This window comes from Haliotis rubra, unplaced genomic scaffold (genome assembly GCF_003918875.1).
Source record: "Haliotis rubra isolate DU_JTF1 unplaced genomic scaffold, ASM391887v1 Scf586, whole genome shotgun sequence".
NCBI classification, from domain to species: Eukaryota; Metazoa; Mollusca; class Gastropoda; order Lepetellida; family Haliotidae; genus Haliotis; species Haliotis rubra.
This window is the reverse complement of record NW_025767286.1, coordinates 633417-658215: the sequence shown is the minus strand read 5'-3', so window position 1 is coordinate 658215 and position 24799 is coordinate 633417. Positions and strand designations below refer to the sequence as shown.

General features: G+C 39.8%; 2 protein-coding genes across 3 annotated transcripts in view; one reads left to right on the top strand and one right to left on the bottom strand.

Annotated features, from left to right (window-relative positions):
* Positions 1-4154, top strand: part of LOC124254903 (zinc finger protein 236-like) — a 31777-nt gene extending 27623 nt beyond the window's left edge. Inside the window, exons 20-23 of the mRNA XM_046688738.1 lie at positions 284-1215; positions 1430-1663; positions 2402-2570; positions 2792-4154. Coding sequence (XP_046544694.1) covers positions 284-1215; positions 1430-1663; positions 2402-2570; positions 2792-3105 — 1649 coding nt within the window. The 3' untranslated portion in view covers positions 3106-4154. The remainder of the gene's footprint in view (positions 1-283; positions 1216-1429; positions 1664-2401; positions 2571-2791) is intronic.
* Positions 4155-9200: 5046 nt separating this feature from the next.
* The window catches only part of LOC124254910 (teashirt homolog 1-B-like), a 96093-nt gene continuing 80494 nt past the window's right edge, over positions 9201-24799 (bottom strand). For both annotated transcript variants that reach the window (XM_046688750.1, XM_046688751.1), the window contains exon 2: positions 9201-19301. In XM_046688750.1, the coding sequence (XP_046544706.1) occupies positions 16156-19301 (3146 nt within the window). In that variant the 3' untranslated portion in view covers positions 9201-16155. The remainder of the gene's footprint in view (positions 19302-24799) is intronic.

Genomic DNA, 24799 nt, shown 5'->3' with positions numbered 1-24799 from the left:
TGAGGGATTCACGCAGCTTTTGAATATAAGTCAAGTGAGAAGTGAGAAAGTCAGAGAAATGGACTAAGTTGTTAGCATGTTAAAATGAATACAGTGAAATGAATCACTTGAGTTACTGTGATGAGATAAAAGTTGTAAAGATAAAAGCAGCGTAAGACTAAACTCACTCTCTCACTCATAGATTTGGATGGTATTCATCTCAGGGTAGTGGCTCGGGGGTGAATATAGACCATGCATCATTGTCCTTGCTTGTGTACTCATGGCATTATCCTTTAACTTCCAGGTGACAAGAAGTTCAAGTGTCATGTCTGCAGCTCCTTGTTTTCCACGAAAGGCAGTTTAAAGGTCCACATGCGGCTCCATACAGGAGCCAAGCCATTCAAATGTCCTCACTGCCAGGGCAGGTTTCGAACATCTGGACACCGCAAAAGTCACATTCTGTCTCATTTCAAGCAAGACTTACCCAAGAAACGAAAAGTTTCACGCAGTGTGGACACATCCCATAACTTCCCCGTCACAATGGTCAGTTCTTCGGAGGTACCAGTGCAGGCAGGAGTTCCTCATCAAGCAATGTCCAGTCAAGTGGTCAGTGTTGACCCATCATTACTTCAGACACAGAGTATCGTGCCCATCTCGTTCACAGTCCCAGAGAATCTGACGTCGCTCAACGAGAGTCAGCTTGCTACACAAGTATTACAAGGCCTGGAGGGTATCCAGCTTCATTTTACCTCAGGGCTAGGCCAGGGGATTCAGATTGCTGGTCTGGATCCAAACATTCTGTCTCAAACTGTCCAGATCGATGCTAGTCTACTGCAGCAGCTACAGCAACAGGGTAACATCAACATCACCATCAACCCCAACGTCATCACACAACAGGTGCAAGCTCAGGATCCTAACGTCATCACACAAACTGTACAGGCCACAGACCAGGGTCTGTTGACACAGACTGTTCAGGCTGATGGAACCGTCCTGCAGCAGGCTGACCCTAACATCATCACACAGACAGTTCATGATCCCAACCTCATGCAGAATATCCAGATACAGCCAGTGTCCTCACTGCAGGACACAGTCAACCCCAATGTGATTGTCCAGCCCATGTCCAGTGTTGCTGTCACGCAGGTAGATGCACAGCAAGCTCTACAGGCTCAGAACATCACCCTACAGGCTCGGCCAGATATGGCTGGATTTGTAGTGCCCGACCATATGGATGTACAGGTAGGGTTTGTGGGGAAAAGGGGTCTTCAGTAACAACAGGCAACAAAACTGTATCCATAGTTTGTCCAGACTCAATTATTTATAGGCCATGTAAAATAACTTAATAGTATCAGGGAATTATTTTAGAAACAAATTGCCATTGGCATGGATTTGGGGAAAAAACAGTGGATTGGGATGTTTCTGGTTGTTTATCCTGTTCTTCTGTTTTGTTCAGGTTTCTGAAGTGTCTCAAATGGTTGTTGACCAAGACCAATCTCTGCTGAGCGACAACAATGATGATGATGATGATGATGATGATGACGATGACTACAATGATGATGATGAGGAAGTGCCGCTTGACGATCACAACTCAACCATTGTCCATGATGAAGACACTTCGTTAGACTTCCCCCAAGCCATGCCTATACATGACGAGAAGTACTCCCTGCAGAGGAACCACATATGTGGGGTAAGAACATGTCCATAGCCAGTATAGAACTGTACCATAAATAGTTGTAGAATTACTGATGCACCATAAAGCAATATTTATTCGTTATCAGTTATTCCTTCAAAATCATACTCTTTTGTGGGGATTCCAATGATCGTTAGGGTGAGGCATGACCAAAGTGTATTAGGTTGTGCAATCTGTTGAACAGAGTTCTGTCCCTTGAGAATCATGAATGCAATATATGCCCAGAACATGATCCACAGTTTGTCAGCAATATTCATGACCTGATCGACTTCACCAAAGTGTAAAATAGTTATGCTTTGCATCACTTCAACCTTTGCTGCCGCCATAAGCAATTTCTTAATAATAGCTAAAATACTATGTAAAACAGCATGAAACCCAACTAACTCACTTACAACATACCTATGAAGATCAGGTGTAGATTTGGTTTTCAGCAACCCATGCTTGTCGTATGAGGCAATTAGGGGTGATCAGGTTTGCTGACTTGGTTAACACAATTCATCGTATCCCAGTTGTGTAGATCGATGCTCATGATGTTGATCACTTAATTGTCTGGTCCTGACTTGATTATTTACAGGTGGTTGACATATAGTTGGAATATTGCTGAGCACATTGCTAAAGAACAAACACTTACAATACAGTTCCCTTTGAATTGCAGGTATGCCATAAAGCATTCAAGCGATCCAGCCACCTTGCTAAACAACAAACACTTACAATACAGTTCCCTTTGAATTGCAGGTATGCCATAAAGCATTCAAGCGATCCAGCCACCTGAAGGAACATCTGACCACACATGCGCCAGGCTCTATTCCCAAGAAGGTGAAACCTACTCCACATCGATGTCAGACTTGTGATAAGGCTTTCCAGAAACCCAGCCAGCTGATGAGGCATGAGCGCATACACACTGGTAAGAGGCTGGGGTGCTTCATAGTAGCAACGTGTATCTCCTTTAAGATCAGGCTCATTCATTGAAAGCAACAATTGTTGCAAAAGTGATGAACTATCTCCTTTGTCAACAAAACTAACCTTCACTTTACTAGAAACAAATATTTATCAGTCTTTATTGTATGAATTGGAAATTTATTTTGCATTTGTATTAAATTTAACTAACATTTTGTGACTCCTCAGGTGAACGGCCATACGTGTGTCATCTATGTGAAAAAGCTTTCAACCAGAAGAACGCCCTACAGGTGCATCTGAAGAAGCACAGCGGTGAGCGACCTCATCTCTGTAACTACTGTTCCCTGTCCTTCACACAAAAGGGCAACTTAAAGACACACATCAAACGTGCACATCACCTGGAGATGGTGCAGTCGATGAACCTGCCGCACAGCTTCGTCCCAGCAGCCACCAGCACCATCAGCATCACCTCAGCACCACCCAACACAGGCGATGACGAGGGATTGGACCTCTCTGAAGTTGTTGATCTCTTTCAACAATAGACACACCTTGAATCTATGGAGCAATATTGACAGTTCTGTGCACATGTTTACATGTTGTTTTGAACAAAGACCTGTATCTGAACGTGTTATTTGAAATGGAGCAATGATTTACAGGTCTAAAAGACTATGAATCAGTCGAAATGGATGTTGTGTAAGAAATGTCGGAATACCCATGACCAGCCTTGAATTAGTGGAGGTGTAACGTGTGTTACTCAGCAGCTCTTTGAGAGTTTCAATCTGTTTGTCGAAGCGGTGCTTAAAGACTTCGCGGCAAAGTCTGGGTTAATGCCCATTATGAGTGGACGATGATGAAATGGAATAAAAGATCAGTTAATTTTGGTTTACAAGATGCTTGTCTGAAAATATGACAAATCACCTCAGGCATTGAATTTAGCCAATCTGGTAAACCTGACATTTTAAGAATTATAAATCTTACAGGGAGGGATGTTTTATCGTTTTTGCAGGAAAACCAATGATATGTCTGATTGTGTTTGCTTATTTCACCAGTGCCAGGGAAACTTGCTTCTTCCTTGTTACAGCCTGACATTGATGTTCTTGCCACAAGCATGGACTGACGCACACTACACATGTGCGTCGTTCATGGTTTAAGTGATGTCACTATGCTCAAGTCAACCATACGTTTATTACAAGCATCTTTCTGTCTACATTAGTAGTGACAATGCTGTATCTTATGTAACCATTACGCCATTCTCATAAAGCTACTAACTTGACTGATAGCTGTGTGATCAGTTGTCATCCTGGATACTGTAACCTTGATCTCAGCATGGCGACGCACATGAAATGATGAATTTTTTCTTGCCACTTCAAACTGAATTTCAAACATGTGGTTATGTTTTTCATGATTTCTCTTTGTAAGTAAACAGTAAGATTATTTGTCATGTATCTGTTCCATTACTGAATCTGAATCTTATCAGCTGAAATGTATACACGATGCCATTTAGAAACTGGTCAAATGTAACATGTTATGTTTAGGATTACACTTTCTTAGTAAAGTTACAGATTCTAGTACTTTTGTTGGGTTGAATTCCATCCAGGATTCGAACCCAAACCCTCGGTGGCTGAGCGGGTTAGGTATCTGACTTAAATTATGTGTGCTGGCTATTAGGTGCCTGACTGTGAGGGTGTGTGTTCGAATCCTGTAGTTCAAAGTAGTAGAATCTTTACTTTACTAAGAAAGTAATCCCAAATATCACATCTGAGAAATGTGTCTATATGTATCTATCTTGGAAGAATATGTGAATCTTGAGCATGACAACATCTTTACTATATTTCACAAGAGCATGTCTTCTAATTCCACATGCATGCACTACATATTATGGGGTTTGGTGACTTTATATGACGATCCACATCCCAGGAGTTGTAAAGCTGGGTCATCTTGTATATATATGGTATTAAGAAATCAATATTCACCACCAGCATCTATGAATTGGGTCATTGCCAGCAGAGCGGTTGAATATTGATGAATTGGGGATTGCAAGGCATATGATTATGGTTGGGCTTTCAAGAATCAAATGCCCAATAATATACAGTAAACATATTGTGCAGTCTTATGTTTGATATGAACAGTGATGTTGTTAAGCTCTGCACAATGTAATCTAGTAAAGATTTACTTTCTCCTCTTGTTAGTTAAATAAGCAGAGGGATTAAATCTGTTACTTGAACTGTCATGAAATGGTGAGTAGATATTTTGTATTGAGTGAGCTATGCCTAGACGTCAGCATTATGTCATTCAACAGAAAATCCAACTATGAACCTGGGAATCACGGCAGCTACATCCATTCTCCAGGTATTGTTGTTGATCTGCAAGTTGAACTTGTTGATGTTGTAACTCAAATGGGATTCCATGCTTGTTAACTGACCAATGCATGTTCAAAGAATGGATGGAATTTTGAAAGTCTTTTATTTATTTGAATTCTCATCAATGTCTGTCTGAAGCAATTGTTTTCATACAGATTAAATCTGTTGTTGGCCATTTGTTATGAATTTTGTGTTGTGTTCTTATTTCAATCACTATATGGGACCTGTGTGGGCATATCAGAGTTAGAATAATTTCTCAGCAACCAATACTGGTTAATAGAGGGGACTTTATAGATCGGGTTGTAACCCCTTGGTGACTTTGTTGATGGCATTCATTAACCTGTGAAGATCCTTGTTAGAATTGATCTTCAGCAACCCATGCTCGTAAGAAATAACTACATGTAACAGGATCAGGTGGTCAGGCTCACTGACATGGTTGACACAATTGCAAGGATTGCTGTTGATCACTGGATTGTCTGGTCCAGATTCGATTATTTACAGACCTCTGTTACATAGCTGGAATATTGCGGAGTGCAGCATTCAACAACAAACAAAACAAACATCATACCTAGTGGTGGAAACTGTTGCTTGTAATCAATCATTAGAATATTTGGGACCAGGTTCAGATATTTACATAGCTGGAATATTGCTGAGTGTGCATAAAACAACTAACACACATGAAAGTAAGACCCAATTGTATGAATGTGGAAGCCAAGCTTTTCATTGGTTTCAATCCCACATTCACATATAAAAGAATCACGACCCCCTTCAAGATCGGTACATCCGGTCCATCACCTGCGTGTCGGCATGCCCTACCAACCGTGACTGCCACACAAATACCAGGTTTGAGGAGAGTGTCAGCTCAAGCGATTAGGAACCGTCTGAAAGAAGCGGGTTTACGTGCCTGTAGACCAGTTGTTGGACCTGTACTACGCCCCTACATCGACGCCGGCGACTCAGGTGGTGCAACAACGTGGGATACGGACTTTACAAAACTGGAGGCGAATCTGGTTTTCTGATGAATCACGCTTTTGCAACGCCACGACGGAAGACAGCGCCTGTATAGGAGACGCCATAACGCTTTATGTTTCCATCTGCGTCCGACAGGTGGACAGATTTGGCGGAGAAAGCGTCATGGTTTGGGGAACCATCTCATACAACCAGAAATCAGACTTGGTGATCGCTTCAGGAACCTGACAGCCCAACGCTACATCAACCATGTGTTAGAGCTTCACCTTCTCCGATTATTGACCAACAGACACAGATTTTTCAACGGGACAACGCCCGGCCTCATACTGCACGTGCAACAATGAACTTTCTGCAGAATTCCAACGTCAATGTCTTGCCATGACCCTCTAAATCACCAGACCTCAACCTATTGAACACCTGTGGATACTCTGGATCGACGCCGACGCCAACGCCAGCGCGCCACAGACGCTGCAACAGCGTACCGTTGCACTGCAGGAGGAGTGGAGAGCCATTCCCCAGGAAAGAATCCGGCGTCTTATCCGTTCTTGTCCAAGGAGATGCCGTGCAGTGATTGCAGCGCGTGGTGCTCATACGAGATACTGAGAAAGACGCCCCCCTGGTGACAAACTGGTGTCTGTGAGATGACTTTTGAAATGACAATTTTAAACATGCCCATCTGGGTTATTATTCTGCCAAATTTCAGACTTCTGTCTTAAATAATAAAAATGCCGTGTCGTCCTCAAACTTCAGATCAAAATCTCTAAAATACAGGGGTTGCGTTTCTTTTTTGACAGAGTTTATTATGAAAATATGATCAAATATAAATACTTCTCTTCTGATAGACCCATACTTGACCCAAAAAGGCTCAGTATCCAGATACATGTGTTGAAGCGTTTGCCAGCAAATTATCCAAATATTCCATCACTTTAATTTAACAACAAAAAAGGCATACACTTCTCATAAGAAGTTGTCACAGTGACCTACAACTGTTATAAGATTGTATTAAGATTTGTACTGTAAGAGTGTTAACAAAGCATAGCACTTTTCACTGCTGAAGAGTGAGTGAGTGAGTATGGTTTTACGCCGCTTTTAGTAATATTCCAGCAACATCACGGCGGGGACACCAGAAATGGGCTTCACACATTGTACCCATGTGGGGAATCGAACCCAGGTCTTCCGGGTGACGAGCGGATGCTGTAACCACTAGACCACCCCATCGCCCTCATTGTTGAAGAAAGAAGAGGACAAAAAGATTATTCTGACAAATGAAAGAGGAGCTAAATTAAAAACCAATTAGTCACCATTGCAGATGATAGGGTGTGTAATTTATCACAAATATTGAATCGTAACAGTGTCTACCATATGCTCACAACATTAGTGTCGAGACTTAAAACACTCTATCAACCTGAAACTAGTTGCATATCAATGCTTCAGTATTTTCATAATCTGTAACCACCAGAAATATCTTAACAAGTGATACGAAATTCATTATAATAAATGCTCTTGGTACCACTGGTACCAGCTGAAAGATCAGTACAAGAATCCTGCAGGTTTCCTCAGATTATATCAGGAAGCAGGTGAAATCAATAAAAGTGTTGTCAGGTAACTATGGCAATGGAACTGATGCTACTGAAGATGCTACTGAAATATTACAGACAAAATGCTATATGTAACTCTTAAATATTACAGTGTTTCTTCTATAATGATTGATATGTTGCACTTACAAGAAACTACTGAACAGTCAAGCTGCCAAACACGGTCACCCCTCCAAGGGCTGTCCATGACCAATGCTGTTTAACTTTACCTGGTTTGTGACCTGGGCTCTATGCACAAGACCACAAAGCACCACTGTATATTGAACACTTAAAATACCATTTACATATGTAACATGAACACAAACAGTAAACATATTTCTGGGGCCCCGCCCGTGATCTGTTATATTGCTAAAAGCGTAAATGTTGAATATTGGTTGTGATTAAACACTCTCACCAATCAGTGAGTTTCGATTTATGCTGCATTTTGCAATAAGATGGCGGGGGACACCAGAAATAGGCTTCACACAATGTACCCATGTGGGGAATTGAACCCGGGCCATCGGCATGAGAGCGAACACTTTATCCACTGAGCTACACCACTTAGGGTGATGGGGAGACTTGAAGCATTAGCTCATCCCACCAAAGACCTGGGTTCAATTCCCCATGTGGGTATACTATGATATTGTTAAAAGCAGTATAAACCATTCTTGCTTAGTCCTCACCTCTGAAGTTATATGTCACTGAATATAGGTGAGCTTCTGTACCTCTGTGTAAGTGTTAAATCCAAGATGCTTGATAATTGATTTATTACGTAGTAGTCACTCTGAAAACATAGTTTTTTCCCTTCACGAAGACAGTTATTGAGGTACCAATGTGTTCTTTAAAATTTAGCTCACCTTGACATTTGGAGTTATTTTAGTTTTTTGTTGAAAACAGAAATAACTGAGTTAGTTATGGTGTTTTAGTATGATTATTCTTCATATTTTGGGGCGGTGAGGTAGCCTAGTGGTTTAAGCATTTGCTCGTCACAACGAAGACCCGGGTTCGATTCCTCTCATGGGTAGAATGTATGAGGCCCATTTCTGGTGTCCCCAGCCATGATATTGCTGGAATATTGTTAAAAGCGGAGTCAAACTAAACTCACTCACTTAGTATTTGGGGATACACAAATGTGTTGAACAGCACTGAAATGGACACTGCAACAGTTCATTCCAGTGAAGTTATACAGCCTTCAAAACAGTCTTTTCTCATCACAAATAATGGTAACATATTGTTTTCAAATGTTAGGCATGTTTCTTCTTAAAATGTATGATGGAGAAAGGTCTGGTTTTATTTATCCAGTGTTTCTACGAGTGCTTCAGCTTGTGGAGAACATACAAGGTAAGCTTCAGTACTGAGCAGCTTTTTGCAATCACATCGTTTTTATAGCATGGTTCAGAAGTGGACTGTATTGATCTGCACTTGATGCAACAGAATGGCAGCATACGTAAAACTCTCAGACATCACAGATATTATTTTCTACTTTTGAATAAAACTTACCAGACATAGTATATTAATTTTTCACATCCACAGTTCATTGTAAATGAAAACCCATCAAATTGTTTCAGATCAGAGAGCCATCAGTTTCTGTAGGCAAGGATAAATGCAGACAGAGTTCTCTCCCTTACATCAAGCAGTCAGGATGTTTGTCTGATGACTTCAAAATATGTGCTGGTTTTAATATGTTAGGAATAATTATTTCTTTCACATTAAATAAAAAAACATTATACAAACTTGAGGTATAAATATATTTTATTTGCTTTGAAATAAAAGAATAACATGATAATTTGGTGGAGAGAAAGAGGTTGGCAAGATGCCAGACTAAAGCTGCTGCGAGTTTTGACACAGTCACTCAGAACTCACCAGGTATGGGAAATATATGTAATACTGTAAGTAATGGTCCTATTAGCTCCATACACTGTCAGAAGGAATCACCTAGTCTGTTTTATAAGCTGCATATTTCTTTTTTTCAAAATTCTTGAATTCTTCCGGCAAGTCTGTTTAAAGATTTGTACCATGACTGAAGAGGTGTTTTGGCGAATATACAAATCAAACCATTGCAAATGATAAAACATTTCTTTAATAGCACGGGTTTCAGATCTCAATAAAACAGATCTTTGTTAATGACCGAAAGTGACCCAAAGAGTGTCAGCAATGTAAGCTGTGTCATCCCTTCAGATCTATGTAGCAATGATAAACATGTTATTACATGGTTACAAGGAAGAAAACTTAAGTAGAACACAAAGGTGGTGAGTCATCTAAATATTCAGATTCCTATTACACATATTCATTCATTACTATTCATGATACGATATTTGCAAATGTTTCATGACAATGATATATTATTATTACAATGTCCGTAAATGTTATAGAACTAAACAACGACAGATCAAGTTCAGTTGATTTTTACATATTGATTACCCTTCAATAAATGCTTAAAAAATTATTCATGAAAATAATGCATAACTATTAATGACAATCATGCATCACTCATCATGGTGCATTATTTGTTTATGTTAATAATGCATTTACGCTCATGATTATTAAAAATAATAATAAAATTCATGATAATGCATCAGTATTCATATATTTTTTAATCAGTAATCCATACCTTGTTTACGACTTTTTATGATGATAATTACTCTAAATGATGATAATGCATTACTATGCATCATGTTACATATTCTTATTCTTGATGATAATCATCCATGGCATCATTCCTTCAACAAATTCCTCGTCATGGAAACATGACCAATTTTTGTCCTGATCAGTTGTACTGATCCAAAGAACAATAGGTTGAAAGGTAATCAGCTGATCGGAAACAGGGTTGTCAATCTTAATACTGATGAATAGTAGTTCTAACAGCTCTGTCAAAAAGCATCAATTACACAATGTCAACAACTGATCAATAACATAGAACACAATAAATCAATAAAACAAAAATGGTTCAATTATGTACATTTCATAGCACTTCTGATAATACTGGTATCTGGGAATGTGTTGTTATTTAGGAAGTCTAGGCTAGCTACAATCGGGCTATTTGATATTCTGACATAACTAAAACAAGTTTTGATTTCATTATTCTTCATATTCATTATCAGATAGCAGGTATATATTTCTAAATTAGCTTGTGTAGTGAAATGCCAGTCTCTGCAGCCTTGAATACAATGATTTAAAGACTCTTTGGCCTATATTAATAATTGAATTATCATTTTTCTTTTTTTCCTGAACAGAGAGGAAGGGGCATTTTCATTGTTTATTTATTTCTAAAAGCATGACAAATTTACAGATGCTGAAACACCATAATACTCTGAGGGTGGCAAGGTTGATTTATTGATTGTTTGTAGGTTAACGCTGCACTCAGCAATATTCCAGCTATAGGGTGGCAGTTTGTAAATAATCCAGTCTGGACCAGACAATCCAGTGATCAACAGCATGAGCATTGAAGTTTTAAGTGAAATGGGTGGGAATGCTAAGATAAAGAAGAACATATTTCGTATTTTTGTAGATAACTTTAGCCTTTTAAATTTGAAATAGTTGGTTTACAAAACTGATGAAGAAAATAAAGTTAAATTATTTTTTTTAAAAATATATTTGATGATATAATTATTAGCTGTTTGATTGACAAGCCCCTCACCCAGTGTGCGAAATAGCCACTGGCCCGTGGCGAGTAAAAATCAAGTCAGGCCAGTAAATTTCAATAGTCACTGGCCCAACTGGCTAGTAAATTTTCATGGGGTCATTTCGTAAATATATCACTCTCTCTGACTTGTTAAGTTGTAACACACTTTTAAATCATGCAAGATTATGGCCTGATAAAAATGGTCACCATATTAGAAGCTTAATGACAAAACCTGTGTGATGCCGACTATATCTTATTCTCATCTCTTTTTGTAATTTTTGCTTAGTTTCTACGTTCAAATTTCGGGCTAGTGAATTATTTTGTGGGCTAGTAATATTCAGGCATAGCTAGCTCGACTTGGTGGCAAAATTTGGAAACTATTTCGCACAATGCCCTCACCTGACAACTCCTGGAACTTCTTTTAAAGCTGACAATTAAAAATAACTCATTGACACCTTCATCAGTGCTCTTCAGCTGCATATCTGTGTTGGTATGAACAAAAATGAGAGAACTAATGTCATACCAAACAGAAATGCTGTAAGTAACGTCATTCTGCTGACTACTAACACTACACTTGATGTTTTGTCAAGATAAAACTTCATTTTTGACATACATTGCATTTTAGTCAAACATTTTGTAAACCAACCAGTACAAAATAAAATGGCCTCATCTTACACAAAGTATTCTACATACCTTCAGTTGAAATACTGAATTTGCACTTTTTGAAGACAGTTCAGTACAAGGAGCCATTCATTATTAAGGCAGTGTGTTCTCAGTGCCTGCTCCTATCATTCTCAAGTATATAGTTCTTACAGTCATTGGGGAACTTACCTGGACAAATCATTTGTGAAACTAACTGTGTCATAGTCTTTGTTAAATGAACAAAACTTCAACTTTTCTACTTCGATTGTAACATACTGCTCGGAACAAGTTCAAGAACTCATGATTCTTTTGATACTGATAGTTAATCACCTTCCTATTCCTACTTTTACTTGTTAACATGGGTAGAATATGTGAAGCCCATTTCTGGTGTCTCCCGCCGTGATATAGCTGGAATATTGCTTAAAGCGGAGTAAAACTAAACTCACTCACTCATTTTACTTGTTAATAATTTTGCCAAATGAAAATATGAAATCATAAAAATGTAACATAAAGATAATTGAATTTGATGAGGTTAGGAAATTTTATCTTATTGACAGAAACTTATAAAACAGAAAAAGCAACAATCAATTTGGGCATTTTTAGAAGATAAAATAATATTTCAACAAGAAAATATGAGCAGTATTTTGATGACTATATGAAATATACACCATCAGACATCTGAGTGACTGCAAGACACAAGTTAAAGCACATATGTAACATTGCTACAGGCCAAGTCGAACATCCCCTTTGGGGCACAACATAGAGTCGTATAAGGTTCATTCGAAACATGAAGAGTTGGTGGGTAAATAGTTTCAAAACACAAACAGTTTCCATACAACAGACAAACAGCACTTGGTCAAATCAGCTTTAAAATCAGTAAACTTACTCCAATTCCTACATAAAAAGGGAATTAAATTGCTTCACATTGTCACATTATCGATAATTTGTAAAACTCACATACTGTTTATCGTTTAAAGCTGTTTACCTATTTACATAATAAAAAACAAGTTGTCAGTTAAACATCATCTGAAAGTGATTTGACAGATTGTCAAACTGATTCTATAATTATCTACATCATAAACTTGAATAAACCTTGAATCAACGGATTTCAAACACTTAAAAAATGTAACCATATATACATAATTTAAAGCCCATCCACATTAGAATCACTTTGATTCAACATGTTCATTGCATATGTATTTACAGTACATTTGATTGACACAAATGAAAATGCTCATAAGAGCCTTGGGATTTCATAGAATGTTTGCAAGCTTGCACCAAGATGAAAATTATCACAAACAGTATAATGTGGTCAAAGAAAATAAAACATGCATACAAATTAAAAAGAAAGATGTAGAACAGCTTTGGTATATTTGATATGGTTCAGTAAGCAAGGAAATGGTTCTGTACACAATGGGTTCCATCTTCCTGTATCCAGGGTTATTCCATCTCCGCCATTTATTGGCCACGAGACACAATAGCAGGATTTGAGAACTTGTAATTCAGATACTAATTTGATAGGGTTTAAGACATTTTCCGAAACAGAAAAACATTTGATTAAAAATATTTTGCTTTTGTTTTTGTGTCAGATAGACTGGTACACATTATGTGATGGTGTTGTACACACCATGTGATATACACAGTGGTAAAACTGGTACACACTGTGATACACACACACTGTGATACACACACATTGTGGTACACACTACATAATGCACACACTGTGGTATACACACTGTGGTACAGACCATGTGATTCAAACTGTGGTACATGGTGGGAAACACAATTTGAAACCCATTTTGAGAAAACAATGTATTAGCTACAGTAAATATGATGATATTTCACAAATTGTTAGCCGAGAAATAATATGCTGATATTATTCTAATCATTCCGAGTGGCCAGTGGCCAATAGATATGGCATCAAGTCCAACAAGCCTGGAGTGTTGACGGAGGAAGATGTATTGTGATAGAACAGACCATGGTTAGGTATCATATTTCTGTCAAAACTATGACAGATTTTTGACAGGGAGCTGATCGTTTGATTTTAGTCATTCCATGAACCAAAATATGTAGTCTGACATATTCAAAAAGAATTCACAAAGTTAGAAGTTTCGCTGAAGTCACTAGTTGTAAGTACTTCTGAAAAACCCAAACCTTGTTTGTTTACTTGCTATGAACCTTGAGTGGCACAACTGAACTCAGGTTTATAAATGAAATTAACATAACACCAAAACTGTTTAACTTGACAAATAGCTGCAGATTTAGATTAATGAATTCATTTCATTATGATCTTCAATTACTGAATGGACATTTAAAAGACAGAAATCACTCACTATTGCCCAGAATCCAAAGATGAATATTCAGACCTTAGCTAACATCAGTATACGAATCAGGAGAATTTAATACATTTTCTTGACATCTTGAAATATCAAAAAGAATCATCTTAGCAAAAACCTTTGAATCTGAGTCAGTACAGTGTCGTTCAAGTAAAATAACTGCCTCGATTTGGCGAAAAGAGATTCGTTGATATGTAGATCATTTCTAGTTTTTAAGTGAGATTTGTCTCCACCATTTACAAACTTCCCAAGGATTTTCCATTTTCAAAAAATGTTTTTTTATGCGGAACAATATTTCAGCTATAGCCTAAATCAGACAAAAGTAATATTATGCAATATTTGTTTATTTTTAAAGATTATGTCAATGTTTTTTTAAAGATAAAAATTACAATCACATTTGGAATTAAAATTGTTTGCTCCACTGATGAAATTACCAAATCTAAAATCATTATTTTGATCACAGACATACTATGTTGGATTCTTAATTTAAGTAACAGAAATTATTTGCTTAAGTAAAGTCAGTAAGATCTATGACGGACAGCTGCTCTTGAAACATATTCAAAACAATAACTCACATAAATTGTACAATTATCATAGGAAATGATTTTGACAGCACTACAAGCAGAAACGGAACATCATGTAAAAGCACACAAAACCAACACAATGGCAAGATTACATATTTCTGTATCTTCAGTTCCATTACTTTCTTCCTCAGAGGAAAATATTTTATGCATATAAGTATTATGCAAATTCAGAATTATGAAATTTGTGCATTAAAGATGTTTTCAGCTTAATGAAATAAAAGTCACATCCAATTGTCTTGATATTTACAATGATGTCTAAAATCAATATCTATAAATCAAAGGTCACGTCTCAATCACAAAATTGCATATGTAATGTCAAAAATCAAAACTGATATGGTAGTTGTGGATATACATATATATATATAAAGCATTACAGCACTTGAAATGCAAGAGCACATGAACAGATGTTGAGATAAAAAAGAAAATATCAGATAAATGCCGTTTGGACAAGATAAAATGCAATATTTGGTAGAAGTCACATCACGTGGTCATGATATTATGAACATATTGGCAGGCTGCTCCAAATCGAAGCACAACATCACCTGGTTGAACCTCAGACAAGCAATGAGCTTCAATAACGTCCACCATACGCCAGTAACCTCCCTTTTCTACACCTACGGACATCACACATTATGACATAATTTCAGTAGCATATCCCCCTGTGAACAAAGAAACCATTCTAAAAATTAGTCAAATGTTTCCCAAGCAATGAAAACCTTCTAAATCGAGCTAACTCTTAAACTGGTCTCTGCAAATGATCTAGCATTGCCCAACTGACTTGATATCAAACAACAAACAGGTTAGTTTACAGGGCTCGATTTAAGAGATGTTAACCTACTTGCACCAGGTGCAACCTAAGATAAAAACCTAGTTGCAACAGCCAAATTCCAGTTGCACTGCTTTTATTGCAATGTAACATTGTAGATGCAATTATTTAGATGTCGCATTCAGAAGCATACCCACTCAAAACACCAGGTGCAAGTCAGACTAATAAGTAGGTTGCACTTTGTAATATTGGGTTGCACCAGTGCAAGTAACAAATCGAGCCCTGGTTTATCAAGTTCAACTGACATGGCTTAGTAAGAGTTACTTACAGAAGCTCACTCCATCATAATTTGTAACCATTATTCCAAAAATGAGATAGCTAAAAAATATTGTATGCATTTTGTTTTGTTTTTCAAACTGGCATGTGTTGTGCAAGACAACTCATGCAGACAGTATGGATGTTGTTTTAGACAACTATTGTGGTTCATGAAATAGAGCGAGTTTTTAATTTTTCCAAATGAAGAAGTTGAGAATGAAAATAGCATTACATTTCTATTACGACCTATCATGAAGACATCTTTAGAAAAGAACATGTAGCACAGTGAATAATTCAAAGTAACTGGTAAGGGCAGCATTTTTGTTAAGTAGCAAAGTTATAATTATTAGAATCTTTTTCAGAAACATTTTGTACTTTTTATGATTGTTCACTACTTGGGAAACATCCATAATCTTTGTGCAAATTACTTCCCCTTATTCGCAAGCTCATGTGCCATTTCATAATACTTAGTAAACTTGGCAGTGTGATCAAGAGGTAGGTAAACGTATGGACTCATATTGAAGGCCTCTTTGATGCCATACTTCTTGACACTTGACAGATGGCACCGGCTCAGGTGATAACGATAAGAGCCTTTAGATGCGAACTGTCTGCTGCAAGCTGCACATTTATACTCCAGCAGCTCGCCATCACAACCTATCAATGGGCTCCCACTGTCCCGAAGACTTGCCAGTTCCTCGGCTTGCTCATCCAGATGGTAGTCATCCTCATCATCAGACTTTGAATGTTTCAGTGAAAGATTTAATGGGACTGCCATCATTTCTGAGGGAGACATGAGATGTCGACACGAGATTGGATCCATCTGCTGCTGAAGCATCTTGGGAATGTCCGTCTTTGTCAGCAGCCTCTGAAGGCTGTCCAGAGGGTGCTCACTGGTCATCGGTTGCCCGTACACAAAGCTGCTTAGAGAATCAAGCGCAGAGCCTTGTTTAGGTGTCGGTTGCCCTTCATCTACATTGAGGTATTTGTTCACAAGGGGCTCGGAGGGTTCATCAGATTGGCTTTCTTTGGCTGGTGATTTGGCATCGTCATTACTCATTTCAGACTTTGGCGTACTCGTCTTTCGCTTCTCTGCATCTTTGGTATCTGAGGCTGAAGCAGGATGAGCTGTCAGCCTCTCTGTCTGAGCAGTTTTCTTGTCAGAGTCTTTTGTGGATTTCTCAGGATGGGCCACTGCCCCTGCAGCCAGGGGAGTTTTCTTTGGAGCTACCTCACTGTCAAAAGGTTGAAATGAATTGAAAAACTTCCTCAGCTTTCCAAAATAATTAAAAGCTGAGTCAGCCTCTGTTTGAGCTGTTCCAGGCAGATGTAGAGTTGATTTGTTGAGTGGGTTCATCATATGGACCATGTTGCTTCGATGGTGGTCAAACTTGGAACTGAAGCTTCTCTGAATGAAGGACTCCATTGCCTTTAAGGCAGAATCCCCTCGGCCATTGGTTTCAATATTAGGATCAATAATGTCAAGGCTTACCCGGGATTCAGAACGATTTTCATCATTCTTTTGTGGTGAGCATGCTTCAGATCGATCTTGTAGACAGGAAGAAGCATTCAGCTCCTTGGCAGGTGAAACTGAAAGACTCCTCTCTTGTTTGACGGAACATGGAGAGAGTGCAGACTCAGCTGGGTCTGGACTTGGAGCATCAACTTCCTTTTTTATTTCAATATCAAGGGGAAAGTCAGAGGATTCTGACACACTGTAATTCATGCAGTCAGTTCCATCATTAAAGTTCAATTTATTTGAATTAACATCGTCCACGTTTTGATGTTCTTTTGGTTGATTAAGTTTTTGTGGTTTGTCCTCCATTTCAGTTTCATGGACAGTTGGACTGCTAGAGCAAGGAGAAGAAGGTGGTGATGGAGAGTTCTTAGAGGGGGAGGCAACTCTTGAGTGTTTCTTAGCCTCATCAAAATGTTTAGGGGAGGACACAGATGAGGAACTGTCCCGACGATGCCGCAAACTGTCATCCATTGTCAGTTTTTGTTTGAGTGCCCCTATGACATTTGATTTCTGTCGCAGGCATAATCGAACATGCTCAACGAAATTATGCATTTCAATTTTATGTCCACAGTTTTCACATGATATTGCGCTTTCTATGCCAAAACCTGAAGACTCAGAAATAGGGCTGAAGCCATTTGAGCCATGGGATATGCACTTCCTTTTATACTCCAGCAGAGATGCAACTGTGGGTGTTCCACATGCACTACTTTCCTCACTGTAGTATCGCTTTCGCCGAGAACGCATACCCAGGTCGGGATAATTCTGAGTTCTTAACACCTGTTTTTTGTGATGACCAGACATAATCATATGATTACAGAGTCCTTCCATGTCAGTGAAAGGCTCATGACACACCTTACACTTAAATATGCATTCTCGATCAAGTTCTTTTTCACAATAAGCTGAACATTTGTGAGATCTGCGTCCATGATCTGAGCTGACAATCTTCGTATAGTGCTGCGTCTGCATCATATGAACAGTTAGCATAGGCAAAGACTTGAAGGACTCCCCACACTGCATGCACCGCAGAATCCTCCGCGTCTGCTCGGATTCCTGGTTCAGCCACATGTCCTGACCGCGGACTAACTTGGGGTAATCCATGAGATTTGTTGCCTTTGCTTGTCCTGGGACGTGGCCTGTTTCCTGGAGGTGCACACTCAGAGAGTAGAGAGTAGTAAAGTTTTTCTGGCAAGAACATTTGTGCATTGTGTACTTGTTACTCTTCTCGTCAAGTTCGGCTTCAGTTGAACTCAGACGGTTCATCTTTTTGGCTGGAGACCCTCCGACATTTGCAACCTTCTCGAGTTTGGGCGATGGTCGTGGTTTATGGCTGTCCAGTGTTGGAGAGGTTCTGGCGTGGTTCGGGGAAGGAATGACCAGTGGTGAACGAAGCAAAGGCTTTCCTTGGATCATGGTGGACTGGAGTGGGATACTGTTGCTCGGGCGACGAGGAGGTTCTATTGGAAAATCTCCTCCAAATCTCTGCTGGAGACTTTGCAGACTCGAAGGGAAAACTGAAGGAGAGAAATTTGAATGGCCATTTGACACAGCTCGCTTCACTTTCGCTTTCTCCTTGTTTGCCTTTTTCGAAAGATCAAGAGGTTGATCAGTGTCCTGATCCAGGATATCAGAAAAACTGGAAGCTTGGAGAAAGGATTTTGTCATGCTCTTATTAGTTTGTGAATAATGGTTATTTTCAGTCTTTGACACAAATGCTGCTGTGGACACAATCACAGAAGGGGATGATGTGGGACTCTTGGAGTGTTTGGTTGGGCGAACAAGATCGGAACTAGGGACATCCATTTTCTCTTTTCGCTGGGTGTCAGCATGTGTCATGCTGGTTGGAGAGTTACTGCACTCCTCAGTAGGATCAGAGGTGCTCGGTGGGGGAGGATGATCAGCGTCTGAATCTCGCGACTCAGTTGCGGCTTGGTTGTTGCTGTCAGGACTATTCATGGGTTCATCCTCCTCACCTTCTTCATCTGAAGTCAGCTCAGAGTCGTCTCCCCCTGACTCAGATGTTTGTTGTTGACTGCCGGTACCGTCTTGAGACGTGCCTGAAACAGCAAAACAGAAAGTAGAAGTCAGGGTACAAACAGCATCTATCAACTATCACATCACACTAAAACATTTCAGAAAGATAACTCAAGATGGAATGGGTTTCACATCATAATTCAAGACAACAGCTTCACCATGGAAACAAGTGAGGGAACATGTTTATTTTCAGCAATTTTCCAGCAATATCAACTATAATCAAGACAACATATTTTGTGTGGGTATGCATCCTATCCCAATTGTGCATGCATCCTATCCCAATTGCGCATGCATCCTATCCCAAATGCTCATGTTGTTTATCACTGGATTGTCTGGTCCAGACTGGATTATTTACAGACCGCCGCCGTATAGCTGGAATATTGTGGAGTGCGGCGCTTAACAACCAACCAACCAAAAACCAACCATTCTGGTCATCTGGACACAGCTACAGTCTGGGACATGTGATTACGCATTTAACTGCTACAGTTACAGATACCAGTGTGTACCTCCAGACAAGGCACCATTCATTGTAGAAGCTTGTTTCAACATCTCAAGAGCTGATCACCTCGCCAGGGGCACATACACTGTTGTTAGATAGCTGACGTGCTGAGAGATTAAGGGATGGTGGTTGTTGTCAGCAAGTTTCTGTAACCCACTATTTTTCACATTAATTTTGACATGAGCTGATAAACACTGAAGATGCGGCAACATGTTCAGTCAGCCATGAAGCCAGGCCAGCCAGCCAAGAAGAGTCATAGAGTGAGCAGGGGGTTGAGTAAGTTGATTGAGTGAATTAGTGGGGTTTGAGTGAAGGACTAAGTTGGGTGGGAGGGTTTTCAGTGGGTGGGATGGGTGGGGTTTGTGTGAATGAGTGAATGAGTGAGTGGGATAGGTGGGGTTGAGTGAGTGGGATGGCAGGGGTTTTAGTGAATGAGAGTGGGATGGGTGTGACAGTGGATGGAATGAGTGAGTGGATGGGTGGGTTAGAGTGAATGAGTGGAGTGGGATGGGTGGGGTTTGAGGAATGAGTGAGTGGGATGGGTGGGGTTTCAGTGAGTGGGATGGGTGGGGTTTGAGTGGGATGGGTGGGGTTTGAATGAGTGGGATGGGTGGGTGGGATGGGTGGGGCTTGGAATGAGTGGGATGGGTGGGTGGGATGGGATGGGTGGGGTTTGAATGAGTGGGATGGGTGGGGTTTGGAATGAGTGGGATGGGTGGGGTTTGAATGAGTGGGATGGGTGGGGTTTGAATGAGTGGGATGGGTGGGGTTTGAATGAGTGGGATGGGTGGGGTTTGAATGAGTGGGATGGGTGGGTTTGAATGAGTGGGATGGGTGGGGTTTGAAATGAGTGGGATGGGTGGGGTTTGAATGAGTGGATGGGTGGGTTTGAAATGAGTGGACGGTGGGGCAATGAGGATGGGTGGGGTTTGAAATGAGTGGGATGGGTGGGGCTTTGAATGAGTGGATGGGTGGGGTTTGATGGAGTGGATGGGTGGGTTTGAATGAGGGGTTGGGAAGGAATGAGGTGGAGGAGTGATTGAATGAGTATGGATGGAGGAATGTGGGTTTGAAATGGGATGGGTGGATTATGGAATGGTGGGATGGGTGGCGGAAGCCTGGAAATGAGTGGATGGACCATGGATGGACACAGTTTGGAATGAAATGGAACAGATGGAGTGGGTGGGGATTGAATGAGTGGGATGGGTGGGTTTTGAATAGAGATGGTGGGTTTGAAATGAGTGGGATGAAATGGTGGGGTTTGAATGAGTGGGATGGTTTTGAATGAGTGGGATGGGTGGGGTTTGAATGAGTGGGATGGGTGGGGTTTGAAAGTGGATGGGTGGGGGTTTGAATGAGTGGGATGGGTGGGTGGGGTTTGAATGAGTGGGATGGGTGGGTTTGAATGAGTGGGATGGGTGGGAGTTTGAATGAGTGGGATGGGTGGGGAGTGGGCTTGGAATGAGTGGGATGGGTGGGGTTTGAATGAGTGGGATGTGGGGGTTTGAATGATGGCTTGGAAAGCTTGGGATGGGTGGGGTTTGAATGAGTGGGATGGGTGGGGTTTGAATGAGTGGGATGGGTGGGATGAGGGGATGGGTTTGAATGGGTTGGGTGTGGGATGGGTGGGGTTTGAATGAGTGGATGAGTGGGTGGGGTTTGGATATGAGTGGGATGGGTGGGGAGGGATTGAATGAGTGGGATGGGTGGGGTTTGAATGGTGGAGTGGGGTTTGAATGAGTGGGATGGGTGGGGTTTGAATGAGTGGGATGGGTGGGGTTTGAATGAGTGGGATGGGTGGGGAATGAGTGGATTGAAATGAGTGGGATGGGTGGGTGGGAGTTTGGGGTTTGAGTCAATGAGATAGTGGGATAGGTGGGGTTTGAGTGAATGAGTGATAAACTTGGAGTGAGTGCATTTGTGACTGATTGTATGAGATGATTTTTGAATGAGTGGCTGGGTGGGGTTTGGAGTAATGTTTTAGGAGAGAATGTGGCTTGTGAATTATTTGGAGGTGGAAACCTACAATTAGTAGTCACATCACAAGGATTGTTGAACACAACACAACATGATGCTTGACAGCAATACCCTCGATTGCTCTATATGCTCGATATGAAGACACACTATACAGATGATACACAAGATCTATATGCCCACAGACACGTAAATGAGTATGTGATCCAATAACTGGATGAATAGAATTTCAAGAACGGGGATGTAAGCTGACTTCCTTGTTCGATTTATGACAGATCAGCAGCATGAGACGCATTATCAATATATGAAAGTGCGAGGAATTTGCCTAGTCTCAAACTGATTACAGTTCCTAAGCTATCCCAGACGTGGGATAATCCTGATGTCAGACAGACTGAACATGATACAAAGCAGTGTGTGTTTGTAACCATCCCCACCCTGTCAGAGAAACGCTCATCGTTACACAACTAAAACTACTGCTCCGACAAGAGAAGCGTTTATTGGAAATGGGTGCTCTGACCAACGTTCAGAAGATTGTGAGTCTGGCAAAATGAACATATTGTGATATTAATCTTGACAGCAAGATCAGAATGTTAGACGGCACAGACATGCCAAGGGGGGCAATCTTCAGGGATTATCAGCATCAAAACCATCCAGCATCACATGCATCATTCTACAGGGGAAGGTGACTGCAATGGCTGCTCAGAGCGGTATAATAGACATCAGTTAAAAAATTACACCTGAAGTCGAGGGTCATTGTTTTTATCTATATGTTAGCATTCAAAAGATTTCAAATATAAAGACTGCAAAACAGAATTACGAAAAATAAATAAATTTCAAATTGATATATTGTTTACAATGTGAACTGATGTTGAATGCAGAAAGTTTATAAACAGATAAACATGTTAATGCAGAGCTAAGCTACTGGAATATTCAATTGTGCTTAATTGAAATGTGAAACGAACATACATAACATTAAGTATGTCTTCACATCCTCATTGTGAATGACAAGATATGACTTCACATATACATGTATTGTCAGGTGCCATGTTTTAAGATCTCTCAAAACTTCAAACACGTTCTCTTTGTTGATATCTACTATATTTTCTGCTCGAAATATATCGCCATAAAAACATGAATATTGCAGTAACCTCAAGTTTGAATTTTGTAACCTATAACTGTATATATAATTAAAAGGCATTGAGTATTCTTGTATATACAATTATATTAAAATACCTACAGATAACCACTGAGAAAGAAGTACTTCAAATAATAGCGTCTGTGGTGACGTCAAAATAACGATTTTGATCAGTGGTGGTTACGGTGATGCTATACCTCAACCAATCAGAATCAAGCAGTTCTAGATACCTCCACCAATCAGAATCAAGTAGTTCTAGATACCTCAACCAATCAGAATCAAGTAGTTCTAGATTCAAGGTGGAGTTAGCTTGACAATACATTTACCTTCACATCAGAAATATTTGAATGTAATATACACACAAACGTTGGACAATGATGTGTTTTTAAGTCATTACAAATTTGAATACAATATAATAGTATTATTATCTTTGTACATTCTCCCACCTTGTGTTGTGTAAACATGTTTATCTATATATATTCTCTCTGTGCAATGATTCAGTATTCACCTTATGAAGGAGCAGGAATCAGCTCTGAGACGTCGTATAAAGGATAAACAGAAGTTGTTATCCATAACAACGTGTCATGTTCATCCAACTTCTAAATGCCTTCCCAGAACTTCATTACAAATTAATCATTTATCTGAAACCACACCTCAATTCATTGTGTAAGTAGTTACAGATTAAGACAAATTGCTATGTGTGTTTGTTTCTTTCTTAACTTGTCAAAATATACTATATACTCGTCCTATTAAACAAACATGCATTTCATTTAAAAATGCCCTAAATTACCTCCAAAATCACAGAATAGATACGTGTCAAATTGTATTTAGAACATTAGAAATTTACGCGTTTTACTTTACAAAGTGAAATGTACCCATGTCCGATCCCAGGCATAAGATAGCAGATGTAGGAAGCATTCCAGTAAATGTTTATGTACATACTTAAATATAAATCATAGACGAAATGACTGAAAGCACAAGCTAGTGCTGTCCATACTTTTTTATACTGCAGCGAAATGTACTGGAGGATATTTACGGGGGTCTGCACTGTTGCAGTGGTCGGGACAACAATGGTGGCTGTAGCTGATGGTGCACTGTTTGCTGATTTTGTATAATTTTTTTCTCGTCAGAACGGAGGGGATTTGAAAGCCATCTTGACTTAGACTACTTGATACAGACTTCGCACTTGTCAGATTGCAGCAATTTGAAATCGGTTCTGTGCATCGCTATGGTGATTGCATTGACAGATGTCAGGTGGATGAAATGACAGGCGACAGACATTTACACACGGAGGCGACAGCTTGTCTTTCTGCCATCCCAAGCAACTGCAAACCATTCCACAATGGGATTATGAGCTTGTGTGCTTGGCTAACATTGTCACTGTCAAATAGTCTTGTCCATAAATACAGTTCTTGATCTAATCAAGACCCCTGACAGTACTGTAAGTCACGGAACAGGGGTCCCTCTCTGACGCTGGCTGCAGAGGTGGGAGAGGTTTATCAAATTAAGTGCTATTACAACCATAAAACTTCAACAGCAAGTTAACAATGAGAGAAGAAGTGACAGTGGTACTACCGAAACACAGAACTTGAACCCCCTGTACAAATGCAAGAATATTCAGTCGATACAGAAATTATCCACGAAATAGTTTGGGAATCAGTTTAGCAAATGTTTTGGTTTTTATGTTTAGATTTATACAATATGATGTCAGGACCTTCCAGGTTGTTTAAAGTGTAATAAAGGACACAGAGTAAGGGTGTGAATTTTCAGCAATATTCCACCAATATCACAACTAGGGACTTGGTACATTGAACCAGTGTTAGAAATTGAAACCAGTCCTTCTCAGAGACAAACAACTGCTTGAACCACAAGCAGTCTTTCTTACAAACCCTTGAGAATATATTTGATGAAAA